The sequence below is a fragment of the Furipterus horrens genome, unplaced genomic scaffold, assembly GCF_987537825.1.
Source record: "Furipterus horrens unplaced genomic scaffold, mFurHor1.1.pri manual_scaffold_8, whole genome shotgun sequence".
Taxonomy (NCBI): Eukaryota; Metazoa; Chordata; class Mammalia; order Chiroptera; family Furipteridae; genus Furipterus; species Furipterus horrens.
Window position 1 is genome coordinate 30,973,476 of NW_028327178.1, and position 12,952 is coordinate 30,986,427.

Below are 12,952 nucleotides of genomic sequence, written 5' to 3' on the forward strand. Positions count from 1 at the left end.
ACTAAGAACAAACCCAGTGTGACTAAAAAGTAGTGAAACAAAGTGGCTGGTAAAATATAACTCACTACTTCATAGTCATGCACTATCTTTTGAGAACAAATGAGCACCATAAAAACAGGTAATTGAGTGTGTGTGTGTGTGTAAACTCAATTTTAAGGTGTAATAGCAGCCAACTAGACCAAATAGCATTTGACTGTTATTTTTCAAAAATTTGGTGATATACAAAATGTTAATCAAATCAGATAAATGATTCAATTCCATATTGCTTATCTATTTTTAAATCTTAATAAATTCTGTATATGACCTGATAAACTGCATGCATGTGTGTATATTATACATATACATCTTTAGCTTTGTTTGAATTTCTCAACTGAGATGAAGCCCAACTTCTCACTTAAATATATATGTAGAACATACAACTCAATCACCAACTGAAAGTTTTCAATTAAAGTTTCATCTTACTTCATCAGAAATACTGGCTATTGAAAATTTTGAAGCCAAAGAACTGTGATTCAATTTAATATGCTCCAGGGTTATAAATTAGTCAGCCAAACAAACAAGATTTGAAATTACCAACTGGTTGCCAAAGAAATTTTTCTCTTGATATTTCCTTCTAATAGCAAAGAAAAAGAACACGAGCTTTCACTTTTTGAACAGTTAAAATTATTAAAGAAATCTCACTAGTCTTCAAAAATACTAAATGTTATATAAATACCATGTTCTTATAGTTGAATTCTTCAGCTAGAATCTGTATTAAAAATTTTTTTCCTTTGGATTGTTTCACTTAGCACTTCAAGTCTCCATCTGCAACTCTAATAACTGGCTCAGATTTGTTACATTTATATCAATCACATCTTCCAGCATTTGCTACTGCATGTTACCTGTGTACAATAACATCAATGGGAGAAACTGCATCAAATTTCAAAAGCAACATAAGGAAAAATTCAAGAATATGTAATATAAAAAAGAAAAACTACAATAAGTATTCCCTTTTCACCAATACATTAATGAAATATAATCACTTTAATGCTTTTAAAGATAATATCCTAATGTTCACTTTTTAACTTATCAAAAGAATGACATTTTTAGATGGCTCATCTTCATTTTTCAATTAAAAAACTGAAATAATAGGCTTAATTACTTTTATTAATATACACATCAAGTTATTGAAATGGTGACTTCATGTAGTTTTCTCCTTAAAGATGGCACTTGCAGGTACAAAGATTCACAGATGTCTCCAGCCTTCAGATGTTTACTTGAAAAGATTCTTCAACAGCAGTTTGATACTGGGTTTCCTCATCTAGCTGAAGATTCTAAAAATGGTAACATTAATATGTCAATAGAAAAAACATAGTCAACTATTCAATACTTTGCCCAGTATATTACACATCTTGACACACTCTTACACATACTTGAAACAGTTTATGTTACAAAAGATTTTATTTATTTATTGCCTCACCGAAGGACCTTTTTTCACTGCTTTGAGAGAGAGAGAGAGAGAGAGAGAGAGATTGACTGGTTGCCTTCTAATAAGTGCCCAACTGGGGATCAAACCTACAACCTGGGCATGTGCCCCTACAGGAAACTGAACCCAAAACTCTTCAGTCTACGGGATGATGCTCCAACCAACCAAGCCACGCTGTTCAGGGCCAACATATATCCTTTAAAATATAGGATTTATGTACATAAACTTTAATAAAAAATTAAGTTTAATTGTAATAATTTAGGAATAATTGATAAACAACAGAGGAGCAGCAGAGAATAAAAGCTGAAAGTTAAAAATGCCTTGAGAGAAATTGGGGGAAAAGGGGACAACTGTAATTGAAAAACCAAAATTAAAAAATTAAAAAAAAAAATAATAAAAAAATAAATGGTTAAAAAAAAAAATGCCTTATGGTTAGTCATTAATTCAAAGTATAGCTAAGAGTAACCCACAATCATAAATTTTGTGTGATCTCTAGAAAAGAATGACAACATCTGAAGGTAAATTCATTTTAAAGAAAATAAGCATTTATTCAATCAACAAGAGTCAAATAACAGCTTCTTAACCATCACATGAAGCTAAAAACTATAGCTCACTCAATCTTAGTTATACTAGTACTCAACTTAAAAAATTCTGTTTGCTATCAATTATGGTCTATGAGTTTGCTTTAGAATAGACTACCACTTGACAATCTCAAATAATTAAAATTACATATTTTTCTGTGAAGGTAAAACAATCTGCCAATTATATCAAAAGTGGCTCACCTGTTTTTCCAAATACATAGCCCTGTAGACACAGTAACCTTTCTTACAGTGAGAATTTTAAAATAACCTAATATTGCTTCATAAAAATACTAACATTATAAGAGTATACCTGAATTTTACACATATTTGAGTAATTTTGAAAGAGCATAATTAAAATGCAAATTCCACAAAATAAATATTTATCAGAAGTGATGTGATTTCAACACTGGAAGGTAGAGGAAAATGTAAATATTTTTGTTCATGTCATTGTCAAGAGTTGCACATGCCTATACTTACTACCTAAACTTGAAAAAGTATCAGCTATTCTTTGTCAAAATTAATTTTAAACTAGGTAAAGTTTTAATACACTAAAGTGAATAAAATGCAATCCCACAATACTTAAAACAAAAGCCACATCTAATCTTTTTTGAAATTATCATGATACATTTGGAAAGCAAAAATTAACTGCATGTTTTGCTTTAAAAATCCATTTTTACATATGTAACTTTCTTCACTCAACCTGTTAAAGCAGTCAACTAAGGCCAAAAATCTACCATTCAACGTGGCTTTACTTGATAATTAAGCTCCCTCATTTTTAAAAATGTGTCTCACGTGCTAGATATATCTATTATAATGGGTTTAGCAAGCAACTTACACTACATGAAAAACACATCCTCTTTCATCTGTTGTACCAATTTTCCTTCTCTAGCAATTACAGTCTTCCCTTATACAGTTTTCACGTAAATCATTTTGTTACTCTGAGTGTTTGTTCTTCCTCTTATTATTTATCTCTCTGGTACAGGAGGTGGACATTATACTGAACTTTTTACCACTTTCACAAACCAAAATTCACCTATATTATTATAGAAAGAGTAGAAATTGCTCTGTAACCATCTAATATGAAACAACAGCTTGCCTCAAAACTCAAGTCTAAACTGAAAAAGTTAATTTAACATGAATACTTAAACAGTATTTTCTTAATCTTAAAGAATTCACTTACCACAAATTCCCCATAATCAAACTGATGTCTTTGATTTAGATGACTAACGAAATTTCTAGTAATCTGGCTAGGATCTCCCCAAGGAAGAGACACACAAATAGGACATGTCTATGAGAAACAATGTTTGAAATAAAAATCAATGAAAATAAAATGTTATAATTATTGAAAATATTAAAACACAGGCTTATATAACCAAAAACACCTACATGAAAAGCATTCTAGAGCCAAATTCCATGATTAGATCATTTGTCAGCCAAATTACCTTAAATTACATTATTCTAACACAACATAATAAAAAGGGGATGTTATATATTCTATAACTTAAATCTCCAATTACACAACTGTTTCAAGAGAAATACCACATCCAGTTTTCAACAATACTATTTGTAATGTTAATTATTATTAACCAATATGAGCCACACAATAACTGTGACGTAATTATTATAAGCTTTATTTCATTTATAAGTAAAATATAAGAGTAGTAAACTTTAAATTGTATCCTTAAGGTTTTAAATGAAGCACAGCTTTAAAAATGAATGGATGATATAATGAAATGAAATCAAATAAAAATTTGCTAATGCAATATAAAACAAATTAAATCTCTTCAATATGAGGTTTTTTCCCTAGAGACATCTTTGGCACTACATTTGTTTATTTAACAGTAACTGACCCTGTCCTAATGAGCAAAGTTGGTGGTATGATCCCTTAGTGCTATGAGACAAGTTTATAAGGGCATCCACAATAGTTATTGAGACCTATTCCTTCACAATTTTTTTTTTAGTACATCCACTAAAACTGCTTAGAAATATCTACAATTCTTATTTTATTTATAGTATTTCCTTTTATTATTTCTGAAGAAAATATTTATATATGAAAATGTACAGCTGAAAGGGCAGTATCTCTTCTAGCTCAGTTACTCCTGTTTCACCCACAGCTGAAATCACTTACCTGTGAAACTCATGTTCCAAATGGAGTTGTAGGATCATTAACACAATGTTGGAATCCTGCACTCTGCACTATCTCCTTCATTCACCAAAAAGGTCTCACCACTTTCTTACACACCCTCAAAATGGTATCAAAAAGATACATATGCATCAAAAAGTAAGTATGATTCCTTTCCTTCCTTGCAGTATAAATTCATATACTAGATTCTGCAAGGATACAAATTCAAAATACCAAGTGACTTCTATATTTACTTACAGTTTTCACCTACAACAGATCCACATGACCAGATCGAGCTGACAGCATCCTATAGACCAAGAAACTAAAAACCCCAGAGCTGGGTAATGAGCCCCCAGTTCACCTTTCATTATTTCACTCTTCTCTGCACTATTTGTCTACATTACTCTCACAACAAGTATCTCCTTTTCATAAATTACTGAAATCTCATTTAAATTCAAATCTTTCATATCTTCTGTTGACAAAAATCTACCTTATTGATAATGCCCCTTCTATATTTAAATCAACTACCTTCCCTGTTGTACACATGAAGTGAAACACATGGAGCAGCGTGTTTAAGCTGAAGACTATCAGAGACATAAGTACTTACCACAGGAACTATCTGAAAGAGGTGATTACTGTTACAGTGATCCAGTAAACGCTGTCTGGTAAAATTTGATTCTTGACACAAGGGACACTTAAAGGTGGGATGCCCAGAAGAACTATAAAACAATATTCAATGAAGTATACTTAATTTGAAATCACAAATCGCAACATAGAAATAATGCTCTCCTGGTTTTTAACCAATTATTACAGGGTTTTGTTTTGTTTTTAAGTTACAATTAACAGACTTCCAAGATTCTCTAATTTTATGGGGGGAAAAAACTAAAATAAATAACCTACAACCAATATTCCCAATCTCATTTTAATGTCTCAGTAATTTTTTTCATGGTACCTTTAGACCAAAACAAAAGCCAACCTTGCTGTTCCATGTATTTAAGAAGTTAGGTCCAAACAACTTAATTTGGTTATTCATATGAGGCCAAAAGATGTCACTGCATGCACCTGTAAGTTTTTAAATATCCTGTGGTGTTCCTGTTTGTAAACCCTGTATCTAGGACTTTAATTTTGAAACAACTTCCATCAATATATTTCATCTATCCCAGTCTCTGGGACTCTTAACATACAAAATTCCTAGGAAAAAGTGAAAAACAAAAAAGCACTGATAATCAAACTGATTGCTATTTCAAAACATTTTGAGAATTATGCATCACTGGGTTTTAATACCTCTGAATTTCAGCAAGAGACAGTTAGATATTGACAACTCTACCTAAATTATGCATGAAAGAAACCTAACCACAGTGAAAGAGGATAGCTAAAAACTCTTCTAATTTAATGCGATCCATAAAAGCAGCAATTGCATCATTTATTTCTAAACTAAGTTCTAACATTGTGTCCGGTGATTTAACTGAGTAAAAAGTTTTTAACTTAAAAATCTATTGTTATATAATAATAGATACTATTTACTAAAGCAGCAGGATTTTCAAAAGCTTACCTTGTATTCTCTTGAAAACTTTCTATGTTATCAGATGTGGATGTTTCACTCCTATTACTTAAGAAGCATAGGGGGGTAAAGTTAATACCTCAAGTAATAAAGCACAATATAGATTCATCAACTTTAACTGCTAATTAAGAAGACCAGTCCAAATTTATTTTAAAACCCTGAACTTAAAATTGTTCTGAATAATACATGGCATTAATTACTTTTCAAATAAATTCTGAATAAGACTGCTTACTGCATCCTTGTTCAATGTCCTTCAAAATTATTTTATGCTGTAACAAAAGTATAGAAAATGTAGAATTTTGCAGAATTATCTTAAATCTACAGAATGAGAACATTTCCCCAGGTCCTTCAGACTTTTAAAATGAAGACTACCTCTTCCTCTACCCAAGCTAGTAAGTACCTGAATGGTGGGATAGGCTCAAGAATTCAAGAACTTTTTGGTTTATAACCAGAACATGGTTTAAGGTTGTGTACTAGAAAGTGGAATAGGGTTAAGAAAATACTTGAATGTTCATTTTCCAAAAAGAAACTAGACTCTCCAATACTTAATATATAGAACATCTTGAAACCCTCATTCAGACCTGATGCCAGAGTCATGTGTCATACGCATGAACAGAGGACTCCTGAGGGAAGAGTGAGTATTCTATATAGGGACATTATAGAATTTCACCAATGTGGTCAATTTTATAAAAACAAGGCCTTTCAATAGCAGAAATGTTAAAACAGAAATGAGATAGCTTGTGAACAAAATGTATACATATTACATAGGTTTAAAAGAGTTGTTAGCCATGGCTGGTGTGGCTCAGTGGATTGAGTGCCTGCTGGCGAACCAAGGATTGCTGGTTTGATTCCCAGTTGGGGCATATGCCTGTGTTGTGGACCAAGCCCTCAGTTAGGGGCGTGCAAGAGGGAACCAAACATTGATGTTTCTCTCCTTCTCTTTCTCCCTCCCTTCCCCTCTCTCTAAAAATAAATTTTAAAAAATGAGGAGAAGCTTAGGAACCTCTGGGACAACTTTAAACGTGCCAACATCCGAATCATAGGGGTGCCAGAAGGAGAAGAGGAAGAGCAAGAAATTGAAAGCTTATGTGAAAAAAATAATGAAGGAAAACTTCCTAAATTTGGTGAAGGAAATAGACATATAAGTCCAGGAAGCACAGAGTCCCAAACAAGCTAGACCGAAAGAGGACCACACAAAGACACACCATAATTAAAATGCCAGTGGTGAAAGATAAGTAGAGAATCTTAAAAGCAGCAAGAGAAAAGCAGAGAGTTACCTACAAAGGGTTTCCTATAAGACTGGGACGATTTCTCGAAAGAAACTTTGCAGGCAAGAAGGGACTGGCAAGAAGTATTCAATGTAATAAAAAGCAAGGACCTACAACCAAGATTACTCTATCCAGCAAAGCTATCATTTAGAATGGAAGGGCAGATGAAGTGCTTCCCAGACAAGGTAAAACTAAAGGAGTTCATCATCATCAAGCCATTACTATATGAAATGTTAAAGGGACTTTATTAAAAAGTATATTTTTATTATTTTATTTATTTGTTTTTAGAGGGGAAAGGAGAAAGAGAGGGAGAGAAACATCAATGTGTGGTTGCCTCTTATGTGCCCCCAAACTGTGGACCTGGCATGCAACCTAGGCATGTGCCCTGACTGAAAATTGAACCAGTGACACTTGGTTAGCAAGCCGACGCTCAATCCACTGAGCCACAGCAGCCAGGTTAAAGGGACTTAAGAAAAAGAAGGTCAAAACTACGAACATTAAAATGACAACAAACTCACAACTATCAACAATTGAATCTAAAAAATAACAACAAAATCCAACTAAGCAAACCAGAATAGGAACAGAATCGAGGTATAGGGATCATTTGGAGGGTTATCAGCTGGGAGGGGGAAGAGGGAGAAATGGGGAAATGGTGCAGGAATTAAGAAGCATAATTGGTTGGTACAAAATAGACAGGAGAAAGTTAAGAATAATATAGGAAAGAGTGAAGTCAAAGAAGTTATAAGCACAACCCATAGACATGAACTAAGGGGGTTAGGATTGCTGGAAGGAAAGGGGGTACCGGGTGGAGGAGAGCAAAGGAGAAAAGAAATTGGGACTACATAATCAATAAAATATACTTTAAAAAAAAAGATACTATTTTTTTTTAATGTCCAACACATTGGAGAGAAATCTGTATGAGCTTACAGATATCAAGTTATTAATGTTTACAAAGAATCAAAATTAGTAGGAAAAGCCTGCAGACCAAATAATTTCCAAGGAAGATAAAATAGAAATGTGTTTTGGTTTAGCTTAATGATTACATGCATCCTCCTTTTCTCCTCCTCACTTCTAGGGGCTAAAGAAAACAGAAAGATACAGTCTTATATGTTAAAAGCAGAACTTTATTGTTATGAATTAGAAATGGCCTTAGTAAAAGAAATGGCACTGTTATATAATTATTAAGAGAAACTACCCATGCCAATGCAATAATTTGTTAAACATCTTTCAACATTTATTAGTTAATAGTAATAGTTCTACTCTGAATGATCTGACTGAAACCAATGCTAGTTTATTTTGAATCACTCAACTGAAAGTTATACTACTTATATTCATGGAAAAGGGGATTATGTCTATGTAGCCCATCTTTGTATATTCAACAACATGCAGAGTGTGCTCAGTAGTTCAGAAGGTACAATAAATATATGTTGAATAATGAAATGTGCCCTGACCAAATAGCTCAATTAGTTAGAGCATCGTCCCAATATACCAACTTGCAGGTTTGATACTTGGTCAGAGCACATATAAGCAGCAATCAACGAATGCATAAATAAGTAGAAAAACAAATTTATGATTCTCCTCTCCCTCTCTCTAAAATCACAAATAAAATTTTTTAAAAAGAGAATAATGAAATGATCTATGGATTTTGAAAACTTTTTGACTACCAAGATAGGTACATGTAAATACCACTTTAAGAATTTCCATAACCATAGAATCCAGTCTTCATCACCCATTTGTACTTATGAGAGAATACTGCAAACTGTATTCTAAGAAAAAAACAGGCTCTATTCTGAGGTGGTCCCTTGAATTTGCTAGTTTTTTTTTTTAAATCCTCACCCAAAGATATGTTTATTGATTTTAGAAAAAGAGGAAGGAAGAGGCAAACATTGATGTGAGAAAAATATCAATCAGTTGTCTCCAGGATGCATTCCAACTGGGAATGGAACCTGCAACCTAGGTATAAGCTCTGACTGGGAATCGAACTCGCAACCTTTTTTAAAGTCTGGGATGATGCTCCAACCAACTGAGCCACCCGGCCAGGGCCAGAAAGGTCTTTTTAAAGTAATGAATCTTCATAAAATGCCACCAAACTCTGCTTAACTAGCTATTAACTACAGCATATGGACCTGTTATTAATCAATAATATAAAATACATCTACTCTTCAGTTACTTGACAAAGAATAGAAACTTTAAATTCTCCGAAATAAAGTTTATCAAAAGCGTGGTTGCCAGCCCTGGCTGGGTGGCTCTGTCGGTTGGAGAACCATCCATACACCAAAAGGTTGTGGGTTCGATCCCTGGTCAGGGCACATACCTAGGTTGAGGGTTCGATCCCCCATATGGGTGCATAGAGGCAGCAACAGATCGATGTTTCATTCTCACACTGATGCTTTTCTCTTTCCCTCCCTCACTCTCTAAATCAATAACATCCCTGGGTAAAGATTAAAAAGAAAAGTATAGCTACTAGAAATAATCTTCCTGGAGAACTACTTGAATGTATACATCTTGTCCATTCTATCACCACACCTAGATTAAGACAGAATATCCAGAAAAGCCTCTGAAAGAAAAGCTTTAATAAACTGCAATAAGGCATGTCAGAAGATCTTTAAAATACAGCCCTATGTAACAAGAAGAAAGTTAGGAGGTACTTATTTCCCAGACTCGTTCCCAGTAAAATTGCCTTGACTGACTGCATCCCTCTCCATACAGCTTTCTTTTTCCAAGTTCTGGTATCTACTTTCTCCCCTCCCCATTTTCAGTAGACCCAGAATAAATCACTACCCTTTGTGATTTTCTATAACCTTCTCACATAGTGTACCTGGTACCCTAATCTTTGAAAATAGTCCCTTCACTAAATTCTTCTCAAACTACCTAATTTGAACATATCTGTTTCCTCCCAAGATCCTCGCTATATTCTGTCTTCATATCTTATATTTCTGAAGAAATATTTTTAAAAAAATTGCTTTTCCTTTGTTCACCAGTTTCCTTACAAAAAACCCAAATCCAAATTCAACTTTTCTAATGCAATTAGAATTTTGCATAGTACATAAATATGAATAACCCCATTCTAGGTAAAAAGACATAAATATAATATATTTAAAAAGTATAAGTATAAATAAATATAAAGTATTAGAGGGTCTAGTTCTAAGTCTTCAAAGAAAAGAAAATGTCTGCCAGCTGGCCAAGTGTCGGTTGAGGTGGTGAGGAAAGGGAGTACCACTGGTAAAAGTACAGAGGTAAGAGAGTGATTACAATGATGATGATGATTAAAAACTAACATTTACCCAAGAAAGTACTATTCAATATGCTTATTAATCTATTTATTGACTCCTAACCCGATGAGGTGCTAATAGTATCTCACCACCATCCACTTTTTTTAAACAAATGAGAAAACTGAGGTACAATTTCTTATCAAAATCATACAATTAGTAAGTGACACAATCTAGGACACTGGCAGTCTGGCTCCAAGCCTTCGTTTTAACCACTAAGTTATGTTGCTTCTCAAGGATGGCAAGGGTATATATAATGCAAATAATTCAACAAGACTAAGGCTTTTGATGCAATGATGGGAAGTCAAGAAATTCAAAGGTTAAAAAGAAAGGCAAGTGCCAGATCAGAAAGGGCTTTAAAATAAGAAATTTTGTCTTATAAGCCAGTTGTTGGACTTTAGATCATGGAACCCCTTAAGAATCTTAACATCTCTGTCCAGAAAAAATGTACATAAAGAAAAATTTAGCAGTTTAAGTGGTTTAGAGCCCTTAGTCACCCATGGAACCTTGGATGAGAAACATGTCATGGGGCCATGAGAAGTCACTGACAAGGTATAGGGAGAAAGGTGCAAGGACAGGGAGAAAGAGATCAGAACCGCACTTCTGAAATATCACTTTAGCAAGAGTATATAGAACAGATTACAGGAGGACCACTACCTAAAGATCTATTGTAATGAACAGTTCAACTGAGAGGTGATGAGGGCTTGAGCTAGGGAAGTGACAACAGAGATAAAGCACAGATGAGAAATACTATTAGGAATCAATAGTACCTATGACCAATTAGATCTGAGGAATAAGAAAGGAAGAAGGGACATCTCCTAAGAAGACAATTTTGTCATTTAAACACTCAGTGATTGCACAAATCATACGTATTAGGAACTTTGCTAAGAGCTGGAGATACAATGTTCAAGAAGACAAATACCATCCCTGCCCTTAAGAATAATCTATTGAGTTAATAACAAATTGTTGAGTGATTTCAATAGAGAAGTACAATAACAAAGCAATATGGGATGAAGAAACCAAAGGGTATTTTTTTTTTTTAAATCACAAGATACAAGTGATCAATTTCATCCAGTGACACGTCAAGTAAATGAGAACATGAAAGGATTCTGCAGAATAGGCGATCATAAAATCACTAAAGACTTTTACCAGAACCGTGTTAGCTGAGGAATAGGTAAGAAGCCTAACTGAAGTATGAGTGATTACATTACCAAAAATTAACAACATGTGACATAACTGCTACTAAAATAAAATCATTAAGAGTCTCTGCTTAAAATACTGTCTCAGGGGCCTTTCTATAGCAGAGCCTACTGCCTTTTTTTTTTTTTACACAATTGTGTGTGTGCTTGTTATTGAGTTTTTTTAAGTTAAACACTTCATTGTTGGGGATACATGCAGTGGAGGTAAAACAAATAAGAAAAAAGAGTGACCCAAAAAAGACAATAGTGGTTACCTCTGGGCATATGGAAGTCTGATGGTCATGGGCTCAAAAGGAGATTCTAGGTACTAAAAAATGTTCTACTTCTTGACCTGGGTTAGTGAGTAATCAGGTATTTATCACCATTTCTTAAATCATATATGCATTTTGGCCTTTCTTCTATATGAAATACATTTCACAAAATGTCTAATATACAGAAATCTGAGACAGTAAATCAAGCAAAAACCTAGTTTTCAAAAAAATTGAGACTAAAACTAAGAATTTAATAGTACCAGGTCTTATACCAGGTCTCACTTTTACAGGACATCTTACTATCAGAGTAAAAATCTCAAACAACTCTATTTCTTAGGTAGCAAAAAAGAAGTTTCCAGTTTTTAAATACATTACTAAAAGGGAATTTTTCTTGTTTTTAAATAACTTCAGTTGCAAAAGAATATAACCTTTGACTCTTAAGTATATTTTTTATTCAAAAAAGTATAATTTTCCTAAAATTATTTTTAAATGACATAAACTCAAGGTTGATCTCCCACATGTAATCTCACATGTATCAAACTTCTAAACACACAAATTATATAGTTCTCATATCATTTTACTTTAAAAACACAGACATACAAACAAAACACACCTTATCATATAGTTATCATATCAAAACAATTTCCATTTCAAGTATAAAAATTTTCTTTTTAAGAATAAATATTGCTTACCTGTTCCCTACTGAATCTTGAGAGATCTGAAAGTTTGGAATGATAGCAGAAACACCATACTCATCTTGATACTTCTTACATGATTTGTAATGATGTCTCATGCGATAGAATTTAATCTGTAAATTATTGATTAAAATGTAATGTGACTTAAAAAAAAAAACAATTTTATTTATATAGCTAAAGGAACAAAAAAGGCACAGAGAAGACACCAGATCGTGCTGCTTTAAATCACAAGGTACAGAAAGGTCTGTCTACATCTTCAGGGGCAAGGTGCTAGGAAGGTCAGCCCCCCAGTAGCTGGAAACAGACACACAGTAAGTAAAGAAGGCACTGAACAGTCTAACTGCTGACAGAAAGAGCAGTACCAAGTGTTAGATCAATGGAGTCAGACCAGACCTTTGTTTAGCAACCTCAGTACATGAGTTCTGGCTAAGAAAAAATTCAGAGCCAAGACTCAAATGATAAAAAAAAAGTTGATTTACAAAGTCACAGAGATAGAAGAAGTGAGCTACAGAAGAAATGGGCTTAGGGAACAAGTTACAGA

General features: G+C 33.4%; 1 protein-coding gene across 2 annotated transcripts in view; it reads right to left on the reverse strand.

Moving 5' to 3' along the window:
* RNF138 (ring finger protein 138) overlaps window positions 1-12,952 on the reverse strand; it is a 30,743-nt gene continuing 17,791 nt past the window's right edge. The window contains exons 3-7 of one of the 2 annotated variants that reach the window (XM_090285672.1): window positions 12,409-12,524; window positions 5,721-5,777; window positions 4,776-4,887; window positions 3,227-3,334; window positions 1-1,313 (exon numbers count right to left, since the gene is read on the reverse strand). In XM_090285672.1, coding sequence (XP_090141798.1) covers window positions 1,245-1,313; window positions 3,227-3,334; window positions 4,776-4,887; window positions 5,721-5,777; window positions 12,409-12,524 — 462 coding nt within the window. In that variant the 3' untranslated portion in view covers window positions 1-1,244. The remainder of the gene's footprint in view (window positions 1,314-3,226; window positions 3,335-4,775; window positions 4,888-5,720; window positions 5,778-12,408; window positions 12,525-12,952) is intronic. The other variant, XM_090285671.1, reaches the window with a different exon arrangement.